The sequence below is a fragment of the Aotus nancymaae genome, unplaced genomic scaffold (assembly GCF_030222135.1).
Source record: "Aotus nancymaae isolate 86718 unplaced genomic scaffold, 86718_ANA_hifiasm-v0.15.2.pri h1tg000046l, whole genome shotgun sequence".
Taxonomy (NCBI): Eukaryota; Metazoa; Chordata; class Mammalia; order Primates; family Aotidae; genus Aotus; species Aotus nancymaae.
The window spans coordinates 25,196,706-25,213,658 of NW_026988460.1; the positions used below are offsets into that span (position 1 = coordinate 25,196,706).

The 16,953-nt window shown below is 52.7% G+C and overlaps 1 protein-coding gene across 1 annotated transcript in view; it reads left to right on the plus strand.

Annotated features, from left to right (window-relative positions):
• The window catches only part of SLC6A6 (solute carrier family 6 member 6), an 87,838-nt gene that overhangs the window by 49,897 nt on the left and 20,988 nt on the right, over positions 1–16,953 (plus strand). Inside the window, 4 exon segments of the mRNA XM_064362064.1 lie at positions 6,160–6,292; positions 14,955–15,089; positions 16,233–16,336; positions 16,465–16,589. Coding sequence (XP_064218134.1) covers positions 6,160–6,292; positions 14,955–15,089; positions 16,233–16,336; positions 16,465–16,589 — 497 coding nt within the window.

The following is a 16,953-nucleotide window of genomic DNA, read 5'->3' on the forward strand; positions in this document are numbered from 1 at the left end:
TTATCTGAATCCCCCTGAAGATAATCACCAACCTGCAGTGTCTGGCTCTGGGGTTTCTCTCGAGTGAGTCTTGTTGGGAAATTTTTGCACGTTGCTGTCTAGGAGCTGGTTGGGCAGCAGAGCGATGAGGATACCCAGGAAGGTTAGTCTTGGCAACCCTCAAGCTGAAGCCCAGCCCCAGCCCTTGCTTCCTTTCACTTCTCTAACATGCCCCAGACGCATAGGTCCCTGGCCTGTCTTTTTCTTCAGCAGGAGTTGCTGGAAGGTGCTCAGGAGTCCCTGGGTGTCAGGGATACAAGGCACTGGGGGAGCAGAGACATCTCCCTGCTTCTGGGTATAGGGAAGGTCCCTATTGACCCTCCCTGCCAGCCCCTCTTCCCTCTGTTTTCACAGAGGAGGCAACAGAGCAGCAATGGGTGACATTCCCCTTTCCTTTTTGGGGGAGACACAGCCCAACTCTGGCTCCCACACATCCCAGCTGCACGACCTTGAGACAGTGCCCTCACCTCTGCACACCCCCTTCTCTCCTCTGTAAACGGAAGTAGCACGGCCCCAACGTCTCACAGCCTGGCTTGAATGTTATGGAGCAAAGACCAGGGATGTACTTTGCAGGGGGCCAGGGGACACTGAGGATACAAGATGTACAGTGCCCTGCCCAAGGTCACACGTGCAGCTAGAAGGAGCAAAGCTCCCAGCCCTGGCATTCAGCACTGTATTCTGCCTTCAGCTCCCTTTCTGTCTGTGTCCCCACTAGCCACCAGCTAAGAATCCAGGCCAGGCCTGGGAGTCCATGTCCACAGTCTCAGGTCACATTGTGCCACATGTGTGTCTCCCTATTCCCAGGTTACTCATGGGGTCTTCTCTCAGCTTGGACCCCTATGCCCACCCTGTGTGCAATGCCAAGTCACCATTCTCAGCAGGAGCTTGTGAGCTACCCTTTCCCAGATCCTCATGAGAAGCCACTGGGGCCCCAGAGACAGCCGAGTTGCTCTGGGACGGGGAAGCAGAGTTTTTATCCCCTGCTGGTCCTTGCTGTCTGGGGTCACCTCCATCCCAGGGTCACCCTGGAGGACAGAAGAGGCCAGACCTGGCCAGATGCCCTCCATCAGCCTGGAGCCGAGTCTTCCTCCTAGGCTCCTCCAGAGCCCCCTGGGAGCTCCGCACGTATCATTAGACTTTATTAGAATCAAAGAAATGAGTCATATTTGCAAACAAGGCCTGCTCAGCCAATCTTCCCCTGCAGCTGTCGGAAGGAGGAGGCGGTGGAGAAAGGCTGCATGGCCCCGTGCTCTGGGCGGACGGGCCCTTTTATAATTGTTGCCTCCGCCAGTCTCCAGGGGAGAGCTATGGCCAATAAATGGCTGGCCTGCCGTCAAAAGGAAACGATTTGGCCTGCTAGGAGGACGTATTTACATCTCTGAGTGCCGGCTGGACGGCAGCAGGGCGGCCAACTCAAAACAGACGTCCAGGCGATTCTTTTTTGGATCCCACCCTGGAGTGAATCATTCCTATTCTTGGATAAGAATGCAGCTTACCTCGAAGTCTCCTCCCTCTGTATGAGAGAGACGGGGAAGCTGGGGATGCTGGGGCCCTTGCCAAGGCCAGCACCAGGCCCAGCACATGAGATGGCTGGTCCCCAGGGTGGCATCAGAAAAAAGGAACCAGGTCCAGGGTTGATTTCTATCTGAGTGATTTCAGGTGAATTCCTGAACCCATCTGAGCCTCAGTTTCCCCATCAACCAAATGGGTATAATTAATTTACTCAACTAAGGTCAACTGAGCCCCAATTGCATGCCAAGCACTGTTCAGTGATAAGACAGACATAGACCCTGCCATCTTGGGATTGACATTCTAGTAGGACAGACAGACATTGAATAGATAGCACATATAAAATTGTAATATAAAAGCAGTAAGTGATGAGAAATAGGGCCAGGGCAGGGGAAGGAGAGTGACCTGGGATACTTTTGACAGAGACCTGGGATACTTTTGACAGAGGGTGGCCAGGAATGGCTGCCCTGGGGAAGTGGTCTTTGAACAGAGACCTGAAGGAAAGGGGCGAGGCATCTTTGGAACAAGTGGCCAGGGGAAGCAGCTAGGTCCAAGTCCTCGAGGCAGGACCGCATTCAACCTGTTCAGGAATGTCGGAAGGAGGAGGCGGTGGAGAAAGTCTGCACGGCTCCGTGCTCTGGGTGGACGGGCCCTTTTATAGTTGACTTGCTCGGGGCAGCTGACCAGCTAGGGTGGCTGAAGGAGGAGGAAGTGACCATGCAGTCTGGGGGATGAGGGTGGGGCTTGGGTGCCCACACCCCCAGCCTGCCCAGGACACTTCCCCTTTACACCCGCTGACCTGTGTGGTTACTAATTGGCACCCACTCACTCTTAAAAGTGTCTGAGTCTGAATGGCAAGGTCAGGAGGGCCTTGTTGGCCAGGGAGTGGGAGCCTGGGGAGGATGTGGAGCAGAGGAGGGAGGCGGCCTGACTTAGGTATTGACAGATTCCCTCTGACTCTTGGGGAGTGGAGGCAGTGGGTGGGAGGGTGGCAGGAGTGGAGGGAGGAGAACCAATGAGGAGGCTGCTGGAAATCATCCTGGGGGCGTCAGGCCTGAACGGGGCGGAGACAGTGTGCTGGGAGAGCTGTGTGAACACTACGGGGAGCCCGCCAGCCTCCTCTTGGGGTGCTTAGGAGGCACAGGTGAGTGGCAGTGCACCATGGCGTTCCCTCAGCAAGGCACTCTACAGTTTACTGAGCATGCCCTCACCTCTGGGTGGGGATTGGCTGGGGTCCTGATCGGCTGCTTTGTGGCTGGGAAGACCCTAGAAGTCAGACATGGAAGGGACTGGAGGGCCCTGCCTGAGATTCAGCCTCCATGGCTGCCCGAGATGTCTTTGGAAAGAATGTTGGTTGCTCTGGCCCTGAGCCTGTGTCAGGCTGTGTTGTGACAAAGCCTGATTGATGAGATACACTGGTTTCAGTCCTCGTACGTTCACATGGCCCATTGTAAAGCTTTTCAGGAATTTAAAATAACTTTTTTAAGGGTGATAAGTGCACATTAAAAACATTGAAATAGTGAAAAAAATACATTGCAACGTGCACCTCCCTCCCCTGCACAGGCAGCAACTGCCACCAGCTTTTTGTGTGTCCTGCCAAAAATAGTGTGTGCGTATTCAAGCACAAATGTGACTCTGTCTCCCTCCCTCTTTACACAGTAGGGAGCATGTCACATGCACGGTTCTTCACCTTGTTTCTCTTCCTGCATTTTATCTCCAGGACATAGCTCCTTAGTAGGACACTGAGAACTTTCCCATTGTTTCACAAGCTGCATTGTATTCCAGCGTGTGCCTGCTCCTCTTGATGGCCATTTGAGTCGTTTCCAATCTTTCACTCTACAGACAGCACTGTTTGGGGTAGACACTATGTCTCTGGCCACCCATGCAGGTGTAATTATAGGAGATCATCTTAGGAATGGAATTGCCTGGTCAAAGCCAACGTCCCTGGATGGCACCATGAGAGCCTACAAAGGGACTACCACCAGCAATGGCGAAGCAGGCGGAGGACTCATTTTCTTTGTTGTGGACTCCATAGCTGGCCAGCTGCCCCAAGCAAGCCAGGGTGGCAGCCTCCCATCAGTACCGGGCACCACTGGTTTGCCCAGCATGGTGGTGGGAGAAGAGCAGATACTGTTGGATGAGCTGGCTGCCGGCTGGGTATGGTCAGAATCAGGGCTCTGGGGCATTAAGCTGCTCATCCAGCTTGCCCTGAAGAATCAAAGGAAAGGTTGTCTTGTGACTGGGCATCTCATCTGCATATAAACCCCTCGTCCTTGCGATGTTCAGGGTCTGGTGGGCAAGACGGACATTTCCCCAGTGTGGGACAGGACAGCGGAAGACAGATGGGCTCTACAGTGAGGATAGGCACCTGCTGGGTCTGGGAGAGAGTGGAAAGGTGCTCTGCCTCCTCTGCTGGTGCTGCCCATTCACAAGGAAGTCTTGGGCCTCTGCCCAGCCCGCCGTGGCTTTCATTGAAGGTGCTGAGCCCTGCAGGCTGAATGAGGAAAGGCTTTTTGTTTTAAAGCCATGGCAGCCGCCAGATCCACATGCTTGGCAGAGCCCCAGCTGGGATGCAGTTGGCTGCCAGCCTGCCCTATAGAGATGCCCCCGGCCCCAAAGTGCCAGGTAATCCCAGCATGTAGCAGAGGACTGAAGACATTGTTTTTAAAATTTAGGCTCTGTTTTCTTTTAAAATCAGACCAACAGTGTAATGGAGTCAGACAGGCATGGGCTTGGGGTGGCAGCTCTGTGTCACCTGCTGGTGCTGTGACCATGGGCAAGTGGACCCTCCAAGCCTCGGTTTTCCCCGTCTGTGAAATAGGGTGAATGGTCTCTACTCCTTGGATCAGATGAGATAAACTGAAAAGGTCTTGAAAAGCAGACAGTTGCTGGTGGCTTTTATTTGCTTGTCAGCATTATCATGATGTCATCACTGGTGCCAGGGGGAGCCCACAGATGTCACTGTGACCAGCAAGAAAGGGGCAAAGAAAAGCTACCCCGTCTTATGGCTGTAAGTGGGAGTATTTTGCAGATTGGTGTACAGTGACACGTGAACTTGCCTCCTCCCAGTTGAGTCTTTTCATTCACTCATTCACTCAGCAGGTCCTTATTGAGCCCCTCCAATGGGCCAGATGCTGTTCTAGGTGCTGGGAACACAGCAGTAAACTAGAGAAAGGCCTTGCTTGAATGCCAGCTGAGAAGGGAATCTTGGATTTATTCAAAGTGCTTATGTTGAAGCTTCTTTAGGAAAAAAAAAAGACATGATAAAGGGTCTAGCCCAGTGTGTGTTCCAAGAACCAGAGCCCTGACTGTGGGAGTAATCCTACGGATTGGCTGAGAGCTTGGGATGTTCTGGAATGCTTTCCCAACAGCATCCTGGTCAGGACCTGTTATTCCCATTTTACAAAAGGGGAAACTGAGGCACAGAATCATACTTCACTCCCTGCCTTTCCTGCATGGGAGCGTGACCTTCAGACAGGGAGCTGACTCCCATTAGAAGGAAACTTAGCTTTCTCCAGGGGTTCGCAAACACCCTGGAGCATGGGGACCTTGTCTCTTGTGCAGCAGTCTGTGGTGGACAGGTAACCTGGGAGGCCCCGTGGACAGGGCCGCTGTCCCTGTGCTCAGCGTGGCTGTCCTCAATCACTGTTGCAGCAGTCATAGCTCTGGGACCATGGGTGCCACTTCTGGGCATCAAGTTTCATGGCCTGGGCTGTCAGTACCCTGCACCGCCCTGGCCTGCTTTCAGATTCTATCGTCCGCAAGAATGTCTGTGAGTAGGTGCTTGTGTGCCTGTTTAGCAGGACAGCAGGAATCAGCACAGGTCAATGGGAAGCTTAGGTCTGGACTCCGAGGACCCATGCTCTGCTGTGTCATCCTGGGCAGGGTTGATGGCTGTCCCATGCCAATTATTTTTAAAACTGTTTACCTACTTCACTCTCAGACCCTCAACACCCTGGCAGGGCCGGGGAGGAAACCAGCACTGGTCAGGTGCCAGCTGTGTGCCTGAAGCTTCCCTGGACATCTGAACACCACAGTCACATCTGTATATGTCATCAAGTGCTAGCTGCATCCCAGACCCTGAAGTTAGGACCTTGTGTGGCTTACATTTTAGTGAGAGATCCAGGTCACACGGGGATGAATAAAATAAAAGGGACAATGTTGGGAGAAGGCAGTTACCCCCATTTTGCAGATGAGGAGTGGGAGGTCTGGAAAAGTTGGCTAACTTGCCCACAGTCAGTGACTGAATGAACAGTAGAGCTGAGAATTGAATCTAGTGTTTGGCCCATGGTTGGCACTGAAGAAGGTTCTGCTGAAGTCCCAGCGGAAAATCAGTGCCCATTTCACAGATGAGGAGACTCAGGCTTAGGGGTTCCTTAACTTAAACCTGGGTTTGCTTGAGTCCGGAGTCTGAGTCCATCCTTTTCTTGCCTTTCCAACAACACCGTCTCAAGACAAAGGGGATTCCTGGGTTTGGAAAGGTGAGGTGACTTGTGTAAATGCAGCACCTCCGGTGGGATTTGACCCCCAGCCTGTTAAGGTCCTGGCCTTGGCTCTTCCTGCCCCGGGGCCAGGCCCCTCACTGACTCCTGGCTCTGTGTTTGCTTCAAGGCGCAACGTGCTGAGCTTGTCCCCTGGAATCGACCACCCAGGCTCTCTGAAATGGGACCTCGCACTCTGCCTTCTTCTCGTCTGGCTAGTCTGTTTCTTCTGCATCTGGAAAGGCGTCAGATCCACTGGGAAGGTAAGTTGGACTTCTGTCCCTCCCCTGCCTCCTGGAGAGCTGCTTCACGCTGGCCCTCTCCCCTTCTTCCTGCCCATAATAAGCCACACCCCAGGAGGGAGGTGGCCAGTGGTGGTGTGCTAGTGAGCCCGCCCTCTCGGAAAAAGTAAAAGCCAGGTTTGTAGAGTTGGTATGGGTGTCAGTGCTCCCAACGTGTCTGCTTTCAAGCTGTTGACAGTTTAATGACCAGCTCACAGAATTCCTGAACACTGAAGAATCAGGCTCTCTGGAACCTGCGTGAGCTAGTCCCACCCACCAGCTTTCTCATCTCAAGCTATTGGCAGTCAGTGCAGATGGTAGCAGGTAACTAACGTTGACCTTCCAATAAATAGGTTAGGTGGTAACAGGAGGTTAGCCAGCAACCGTGGTAAGAGCCATTAGCTCTTACCCTCGCTTTGCAGAGGGGGCTGCAACCAGCCCCATCAACATTGCAGGGAGCTTCGTGGGCTTGCCCCAGACCTGCAAACCCAAAGGCTGCGTTGTAACATTATCCCCAGATAATCCAAAGGCACTTTATGGATTGAGAAGCACTGGCTTAGATTTTAGCTCTAAATCAGATTAACTGAGTTGTCTTATAACTAACATTTCAACTGGCACCTCCAATGTTAGTTGTTCACGGAAGTGTTAGCTGATAATTAAATCATCCACTCATGGCCAGGATGTTAGCTGTTAACTAAAGTATTATCCATAACTGGAGTGTTTGATACTGATTAGTATGTCACACAGTGACTGAGATGTTAGTGATTAACAAATGTAAAATGTTAGCTTGTAATTTTAAGGTTTTAGGTATAACTGATATATTAGCAATAACTTGTAATTTTAAGGTTTTAGGTATACTGATAATATTAGTAATAGCTTGTAATTTTAATGTTGTAGGTATACTGACATATTAGCAATAGCTTGTAATTTTAAAGTTGTAGGTATAACTGATGTATTAGTAATTGCTTATAATTTTAAGGTTTTAGCTATAACTGATATATTAGCAGTAGTGAAAATGTTAGCCAACGTCTGAAACATTACTTGCTACTAACTAGAGCCAAACTGTTCCCTGATAACCTAGACACTGGCTGTTGTCATGGCTGTGCTGATGCCAAAGGCTGATGCAGGGGGTTGCTGTGATCAGAGGTGTGAGCCTGAACCCAGAGCCCTAAGCTATAAAGAACAAAGGCGTTTGCTCCTCTGCCTTTAGGCAGTGCTCTGTGCCTTCCCCAATGACTCACATCCCAAAAAAGCGAACATTCTCTTTAAGACCAAAAAACCCCCCAAAGTCAAAGGAGTGTGTTAAGGTAGCATTCCAGGTATAGCTGTGAGCAGTGACCTTAGCTGCACCAGCCACAGAGTGGAACTGAGGGTTGAGGAGTGTGCTCTCCCTGGATGAAGAGCCCCTAAAGAGGCGAAATCGTGGATTTGTACAGATCCAAGCAATTACTGCAGTCACCCACCCAGCAAGGCCTGGAACTCTGGGGTTGCAACAGGTAGAATGAGGGTGATCCTGTGCACCCCCCGCCGACACACACAGTGCCCTCTGCCTGTTTCTTGGGGCAGAGCCACCCTGCTATCCTGAAGCCCCGGCTAGAAAGGAAGCAGCCCAGACCTTGGACAACTGCCCCTGTACACCAGGGAGCACGGTCCAGGCAGGAGCAAGGAACGTGGGTATTTCCTGCACCTCCTTGGAGAGCACCCTCACTGTGCTACCTGGTTCTCTGTCTTACAAGCACACCATTTTATTCCTTTCTTTAAGCAATGAGAAAACTCAGGCTTATGGACATGAAGTGATTTGTCCAAGGACACTTCCTCTGCTCTGAGCCTGTTTCATCATCTATAAAACAGGTGGTAGTGAGGGCAAAAATGAGGTGTATTAAACATCCACACAATGCTTGGCACAGACAGTTCTGTAAATGCTAATTCCCTCCTTTTTTTTATTTTTTTTATTTTTGAGGCAGGGTCTGGCTTTGTTGCCCAGGCTGGAATGCAGTGGCACGATCTCAGCTCACTGCAGCCTCCACTTTCTGGGCTCAAACCATCCTCCCACCTCAGACTCCTGAGTAGCTGGGACCCCAGGCGCATGCCACCCTGCCCTGCTTCGCTCTGCCTCAGTTTCCCCACACGGAAGTGAGGAAGTGTCTGTGGAGCACTGGTCCTGAGCAGTGCTGGAGACATCATCACTTACTTATGCACTAGTGTTTTTTGAGCCTCTGCTGTATGCCAGGTGCTTTGTAGAAACAGGGCCAGGGGACATGCAGTAGTTTACAAAACAGAAAATTCCTGTGCTCCAGGAGCTGATGGCCTGGCAGGAAGAGTCAGGTTGCAACAAAACGAATATGAAAAATGTATAGGAGTCAAATGGTGATGACAGCTGTGGGAAAAAGTCAAGCAGAGGAGAATGGGGAGTGTTGGGAGCAATTTTAAATAGGGCGGCCAGGCAAGGCTTGCCAAGAAGGTGACTCTAGACAAAGATATGAAGGAAGTGAAGGGCTGAGCCAGGTGAGTATATGGAGGGGAAAATCTCTAGGGACAGGGAATAGCCTATGCAAAGGAGGTGTGTTTGACCCAGACCCTTGGGGAGCACCCAGTCTGTTGGAGGAGGCTGATGTCCACCAGGGACAGTGAGCAACTTTTGAGACGCAACGCAGAACACAGGAGAATAGTGTCAAAGCCAGAAGAGAGAGTGCCAGGCTGCAGCTGTGGCTGAGCAAAGACGTGACCTTCCCGGGGTCCTCCCATCTCACCCCTAGCAACAGCCTCCTTCATGGGGTGGCTCCAGGCCTCGCAGGGGTGGGTGTGATTCCCAGAACAATAGCAGAGCCTGGGCCAGGCCAGAGAAGCCAAGACAAACACAGTCAGGCTTTGTGGACTTCCTCAAGCCCCATGGCTGAGAGGCTGTCTGCTAGCTGGCCATGGCTTCCAGCCCTGGCCACAGACCAGGTTTGTGGCCAACGTAGGGGCTGGGTCCCCAGGCAGCAGACGGGGCTCATCCTGGCCAAGCCCCTGCTCCCGTGCATGGTCCAGCAAGGAGGAGTTGAAGGGTAATGGAGGGAGGGCCCCAGCCTGAGAGGCTCAGGACCTGAATTCAAGTCACTTTGCTTCCCTACGTTGCAGTTTCCTTTTTTGTAATTTTCACTGTTTTGTGGGTCCGAAACTAGGCTGCCATTAATCCATTCAACAGATAGTGATGATGGTGGCAAGAGCGCAGTAGCCCGTGAGTGCTGGGTAGCATTCTTAGTGCTGCTAGGTAGCTCACTCAATCCTCCTCATGTTTTGGAGTATGTGCTGTTATTTGTCCCATTTTACAGATGGGGAAACTGAGGTCCAGGGGGGCTCATTACCTTGCCCAGCATCACACAGCTTGTCAGTGGCTGAGCTGGGATTTGGACCCAAGCAGCCCCACTCCTGACCTGGGTGCCCCACTCTCTTCCACCTCCTGAGAATGCAGTAAGTAGGGAATGTGGCAGGCATGGCCCTGCTGTCACAGAGAGGGGTCTGGGAAGGGGGCAGAGATCCAGACACTCATACAGGAAGTGCAAAGCCTGCAGACGCAAAGAGGAGGAGGCCCCGGAGTGAGCACAGACGTTCACTGAGGTTGGGCTCTTCCTTGTCAGCCTTTGGAGCAGCTCTTCTTGTCTGGTTGGAAACAAAGTAGGGGGTGGTCAGATCTAGACCTTTTTAGCTCTGGATCCCCCAAACTGCATGACTTAGGACAAGTCCCTTTCACTTTCTCAGCCTCACCTTCCCCATATGTGAAATGAGTTAGTGACGCCCCCCCCACCAACCACGGAGGCTCTGACAACCCTCAGGGCCTGCCTAGGATCTCTGGGATCAATGGCGAGCCCTGCTGCCCAGACCTTTACCTCCCAAAGGATGCCCAGCTCCCCCTGCTGCTCAGCCACCCTCTTTTCTACTGCCCCGAGGGGAGGGAGAAAAGTTGCCCTTGAGAGTTTCCCGAACAGTTGGGCCACAGAGCTTTTGGGTCTAGGGCTCAGAGGAGCCACAGAGGTTCACCAGCAAAAGTGGAAAAATACCACGTCCCATGGCAAGCCTGCTGGGCCAGCACCAGAGGCCCCTGGCAGCGGCTGGCACCAGCCTCTCCCTTGCAGATCCCGGGGGAGCCATGGAAAAGTTGAAAGCATGGCTCTCAGGGGCTTGTCCTTGGAGCAGCAGATTCTGCAAAGCAAGGGTGGCTTCCAAACACACAGTTGTAAACCAAAAACCATCTGAGACAGGGGCTCAGTCAGCTTAGAGGTTTATTTTGCCAAGGTTGAAGATGTGCCCAGGAAAAAGAAACAAGAGCCACAGTAGGATCTGTGATCTGTGGCCTGCACTTTTTCCAAAGGGGGTTTTGAGAACCTCAAAATATATAAAGGGGAGGCCCAGCCCAGTGGCCCACACCTGTAATCCCAGCATTTGGGAGGCCAAGGAGGGCAGATTGCTTAAGTCCAGGAGTTCAAGACCAACCTGGTCAACATGGTGAAACCCTTTCTCTACTATAAACAAAAATTAGCTGGGCATGGTAGCGTATACCTGTAGTCCCAGCTACTCGGGAGGCTGAGGTAGGAGGATTGCTTAGGCCTGGGAGGTTGAGACTGCTGTGAGCTATGATCGCACCATTGTACTCTAGCATGGGTGACAGAGACCATGTCTTAAAAAAAAAAACCTGTAACAGGGAAACAGCAGGAGGGGACAGAGGAACAGGTAATTATACACAGTGTCTCTGCATTTCCATAGGGTGGGAGCACACACAGTGGAGGGAGACACATACCTGGATGTGTGGGCGGTTGGGTAATTTCTCGTCTCTTTGTGCCCTACCTGTGAAGATGAGCTGGGGGTTTACATTGTCAGATACATGGCCTGTATCTCCCAGCTCTCTGCTGGAGAATAGAAGGCAGGCCAGTTTGTTTGTTTGTTTGCATGACTCAGTTCCCACGCTTAACTGGCCTTGCATGGTGAGTTTGGGTCCTGAGAGTTTCTCTTCTCATCACACCGCTGAGGTGGCGTGACCAGGGTGTGGGGAAGAATGATGACACACATCCCAAAGGTGTGGGGACCTGACACCACCTGCCCTAGATACATCCCGCCTCCGCCAGCACTAACTCTGTGATTGGGCGGTCTCCTTATCTAGAAAATGCAGATGATGCTGGCGCCTGGCTCTTCTAAACTGTCTGAGGAGTAAATGAGTTAAAACTCATAAAGCTATTAGCTGAGTGCCCCACACACAATCCGCACTCCATAGTGCTTGTTAAATAAACTAACCAGGGTAAAACAGTGAAAACAAGGAAAGCCACCTCCACACCCCTGTCCCCACACAAAGCCCTCTGGCCACAGCCCGGCTGCTTGGCCCAGTGGAGGCCCGGCTGGCTTTGAAGTGGCCGCCCTCTGGGGACCCCTGTGGGGCTGCTGTCAGCAGCTATTGTTCGCCAGCCTGGGTGTGGCCCACGGGGGGCCGCAGAGGTGGGAACTGGTGGGGCGCCTGGCCGCCTGGCCGCCAGTCCTCAGGAAGGGAGAGGCAGGTTGGTTTTCTTTTTTCACTTCTTTCCCCGCTTCTGTGGCTTCCTGATGTGCCCCCGCCCTCCACGTCTGCCTTCCCATCCTTGGGAAATCATGTGGGCTCCTGGCCTCAAGGAGAAGAGATGCCGGTGGCTGGAGAAACTGAGGGCTGGAGGAACAAAGGATGCCCGGGGGCAGAGGCAGGAGTAGGGCTCACCCTCTGTGTTGGAGGGCCGGCCTGACAGTGCTAGCTAGGAGGCTTGTTGAATGCTCACGGCAGGCCAGGGGCTAGTGAGCAAGGTAAGCGCTCCTTATCCTCAGTGGACAGATGGGGAAGCTGAGACCCAGGTCATCAGCTAGGAGTGGTAGAGGCAGCGTGCGACCCCTGGTAGAGGCAGCTCCCCAGCTGATCCACAGCTTCTCCGCCCCTGGACCTGGAGTGGCAGAGTGGGAGGCAACCTCAGAGCTCCTGCAGTCCCAGCCCCTGACTTCCAGGTGGGGAAACAGAGTCCCCAGGGGACAGCAGCTTCCTGGAGGTCTCATGGCAAGCCAGCATCTGAGCTTGGCTTCAGACCTGAGGGTCTGCCCACCGGCTACCCTCTGGTCTCAGGGAGAATCAGTAAACTGCCAGTGGTGGAAGGCTTTTTGCCGCCCTTCTCTGTGTGGGCTGTGGGGCAGGTCCCCACTCTGCTGCTTAAGGCCGTGTGACCCTGGGCAAGTGATGGACTCTCTCTGGGCCTCAGTTTTCTTGCTTGCAAAATGGAGGTAGTAATAAAACTTACTTCCAAGGATGAGGGCAGGAGCCAGTGAGAATAGATGTCACAGCATTTGAAATAGTGCTAGGCACACAGTAAGTGCTCAATAAATGCTGCCTAGGGGTTGTTGGGCTGAGGGCAGCTGAGCTGAGCAGGCCCTGAAAGCTTCCTTTTTGCCCTTTTCTAAAGCCCTTTTTCGTTGTTTCTACTCAAAGGGATCATGGCCATGAGAATTTGCTCTGTTGAGGGTCCTGGTGCCAGCTGGGTGAGGGTTTGGGCTCTGTCACTGTCTGTCAGTGTCTGTTACACACTTGGGTCCCAGCAGTGCCCTGGCACTATACCCCCAACTCCATGGGCACATTTGTCCTGTTCTCTGCATCTCAATTTCCTCTCCTGTAAAATGGGTGCATTCCTCCCAGGTCCCCTGATCTCCAGGCATGGTGGGGGGCTCTGCCAGCTGGTCTGTATTTCAGGGTGGCCACCATGAACTTGCATGTTGAAGCAAAATACTTCATGCCTTTCTGCACAGGTTAGCCCTCCACAGGCTCTGGGTTCAAATCCTGGACTCCACTGATGCCCTAGATGAGTCCTTAAAGCCCACTGAGCCTCAGTTTCTCCACTGTAAACCACCGTCCTGGGGTCCGTGGTGAGGATGAAGTGGGCTTGTGCCTGGGATGTCCTTATTCAGCCAGTGCCCTGCCTGGTACACTAGGATCTAACTGTCCACTCAGCCAGCCAGGTACCTTCATACTCCTCGCAGGCATCCACCCTGTCTGGAAACTCCTTGTGTTGGATAAGATGGGAAAGTCCATCCGTGAGAACTGAAGCCACAAACAGCACTTACAGGACAGGAGGAGAGAAGGTCCTTGGAAGGAGATGGCCATATCATTTCTAGTCCCCACCTCACACCTGATCTTGGCCTGTCTGGAACATGCAGTGTGACCCAGGGAAGGCCATGGGTCTCCCAGAGGCCCAGCGAAGTGGGGAGCCTTTTTCATTCCCAGTTAAGGGCCTTTGAGAGACCTCATTTTCTTCCCCGAAGGTCCCATCCTTCCAGCAAAATCAGTGTCAACAACAGGCCCCCTTTTTGGAGCACATACTGAGTGGCGGTGTCACAAGCATCATCCCATTGAATCCTTGCCTCAACCCTTGATGAGGGGCTTCTATTACTCTTATCTGAATTCTGTTCATGGGGAAACAGGCCCAGAGAGGTTAAGCAACGTGCCTAAGATCACACAGCAAATGAGGGGACAGAGCTGGGATTTGAACCCCTGCTTATCTGACCCCTAACCATAGGAATTATACTAAGGTTATAGTTAGTTGTTAGCTAATATGATCTGCATGCCATGGGCACATGCCATGGTTGGCGACCACTGGACTGGGCCTTCTACACATGCACGTGATAGCTTACTGTCTGATCTTGCATTTTCCATCTCTACCCACTGGCATGTCAGTTTCATGGAGACAGAGATTTGTTTTCTGTCTTATCTACCACTATGTTTTGTGCTGAGATGGTGCCTGGGACAAATTATCTATAGGATGTTTTTCTTTTAATCTCAGTAAATCTGTGAGGTGGGCCGGGCACAATGGCTCACGCCAATAATCCCAACACTTTGGGAGGCCGAGGTGGGTAGATCACTTGAGGCCAGGAGTTCAAGACTAGCCTGGCCACTGTGGTGAAACCTCATCTCTACTGAAAATACAAAAGTTAGCAGGGCATGGTGGCGCATACCTATAATCCCAGCTACTTGGGAGGCTGAGGCAGGAGGCAGAGGCTGCAGTGAGCAAAGATTGCACCATTGCACTCCAGGCGACAGGGCAAGATTCTGTTTAAAAAAAAAAAGAAAGAAAGAAATCTGCCAGGTGCAGTGGCTCACGCCTGTAATCCCAGCACTTTGGGAGGCCGAGGCAGGTGGATCACCTGAGGTCATGAGTTCGAGACCAGCCTGGCCAACCTGGTGAAACCCCGTCTCTATTACAGATACAAAATTTAGCTGGGTGTGGTGACAGGTGCCTGTAATTCCAGCTACTCGGGAGGCTGAGGCAGGAGAATCACTTGAATCCAGTAGGCGGAGGTTGCCTTGAGCCGAGATCATACCATTGTACTCCAGCTTGGGCGACAGAGCGAGACTCTGTCTCAAAAATAAAATAAAACAAAAAAGAAATCTGTGAAATGGGTACCTGTATACACCCAGATTACAGATGAGGCAGCTGAGGCCCAGAGTGGTTAAGCAATGTGCCGAAGGCCACACAACAAGTGAGACAGCAAACTTGGCTCCAGAACCCCTGCTCCTGATCAGTGCTCTCCCTTGCCCTCTGAGAGGATGCTCAGACTTAGCAGCAGCAGGTGATGCCCATGGCCCCCTGAATCCCTCTCACCCTTGCAGGTCGTCTACTTCACAGCCACTTTCCCATTCGCCATGCTCCTGGTGCTGCTGGTCCGAGGGCTGACGCTGCCCGGCGCGGGCGCAGGCATCAAGTTCTATCTGTATCCTGACATCACCCGCCTCGAGGACCCACAGGTACTGCGGGACTGGGACACACCATCCTCCCTCCCACCCAGGGCTGGGCTGGCGCAAGACAGGGCAGGGTGCAGAGGCCACTGGCAGCACCTCTTCCGTGGTTCTTCAGTGCACAGGTCTAGCTGGGCCACCGCCCCCTGGTACTTTCCTGTGGTGGGTGTGTCTGTCCACAGTGCTGATGGACCTCTCTAGTTGTGTGCGTCTCTTTTCATGTCAAGGATCCCTGAGGCTGGAGAATCTGCTGATTCTCCAGAATCAGAGAGGCTGCTTTAGGCCCTGTACCAGGTAAGGGGGGAGAAATCTGATGAGCAAGTCTCCCCGCCAGACCCAGCTTCTGCTCACTGCAGCCGCAAGGGCTGCTGCATCCTGTGGATGGGAGAGTTGGGGCCTGGAGAGCTGCAGGCTTTCTTGGCTGAGAGTGAAAATCAGAGTTGATGGCTTTGGAGGGTTGAGGGACAAATACCGAAAGCCCACTTTCCAGTACTCAACCTTGTGACCTCAGGGAGGTGGAGAAATCCCTGGGAGATTTTCTGAGTTTGTTTGAGGACCTGTATCCCCAGTGCCTTTCAGTTGCTTCCCAAGGGCCTCTGCTCTCCCTTCCCACCACCCTTCCCCCTGGTCAGGACACAGGTGGGAAAGGGGGTGGCCAGCCTCGGAGTGCAGCTGGGAAGGTGGCTGCCTGGCCCTCCGGAGCTGCTTGGTGAAGACTCTGGAGAGCAGCTCTGCCTGCACAGTCCCTCGGAACCTCCTTTCACATTCTAACTCGGGGGTGCACGAGCAGTAACATCGATGGCGGTGATAGCAACCTTGACTTACGGGCTTGCCATGTAACTGGCACTGGGCTGAGTCTCCAATCTTTGAACCTGGAAAATAGCTCTATGGGGTAGGGCCGTGAAGCCCATTTTCTAGATGTGAAAACTGAGGCTGCAGGAGTGATATTTACTTGCCCACTGTCATTCCAGGGTTGGAATCCAGATCTATCTGCCTCTGAAGCCTCTTAACCCTGATACTAGGTCACTGGGAGGTGGGGTGTTTGATTTCTGGGGCTCTTTGCAGTTCAATATTGCCCTCGCTGCTTCCTCCATCCAGGAAGCCAGCTCTAACAGCCCCCCCTCTCTTCTTGCAACCTCCCTCCCCTCATAGGTGTGGATTGATGCTGGGACCCAGATATTCTTCTCCTACGCCATCTGCCTGGGGGCCATGACCTCACTGGGGAGCTACAACAAGTACAAGTACAACTCGTACAGGCAAGTGTTGCGCCGGCGGGTCTGGTGGACTTTAGAAATGATGATGATGTTTAAAGAAAAAGAGAAGTAGGGAGCGTGGCTTCCTTGTGTTCTGAATTAACTTGCTCCCTGACATATGTGTAACTTAGGGACTGTATGCTGCTGGGATGCCTGAACAGTGGTACCAGTTTTGTGTCTGGCTTCGCAATTTTTTCCATCCTGGGCTTCATGGCACAAGAGCAAGGGGTGGACATTGCTGATGTGGCTGAGTCAGGTACGGTGGTATCGGTGGCAGTGGTGGTGGGCACTGCCACCTAGTGTGTAAGCCAAGTACTGCAGGCATGAAGCCAGACCCCAGGGGGCTTTGGGGGGGGACGAGCCTGGTTTCTAAAATGGACCCCCCCCACCAAGACGTCCCCCAAATATCAAAGAGTACAAAAGCCAAATTTTAAACATTTTTATTGCGATTTGGCCCAAGGGGTGGCAAAAGCATGGGGGGTGGTTAAGTTGGGGAATTTTTAGCTACCTTAGTGTGGTCTTCCCCGCCCCCCACTCCTTCCCCAGCAAACTCCTGGTTTCCACAACAGAAACCACTTTCCTAACTCAGGCCCAAGTCAGCCACCAATCGGCATTCCATC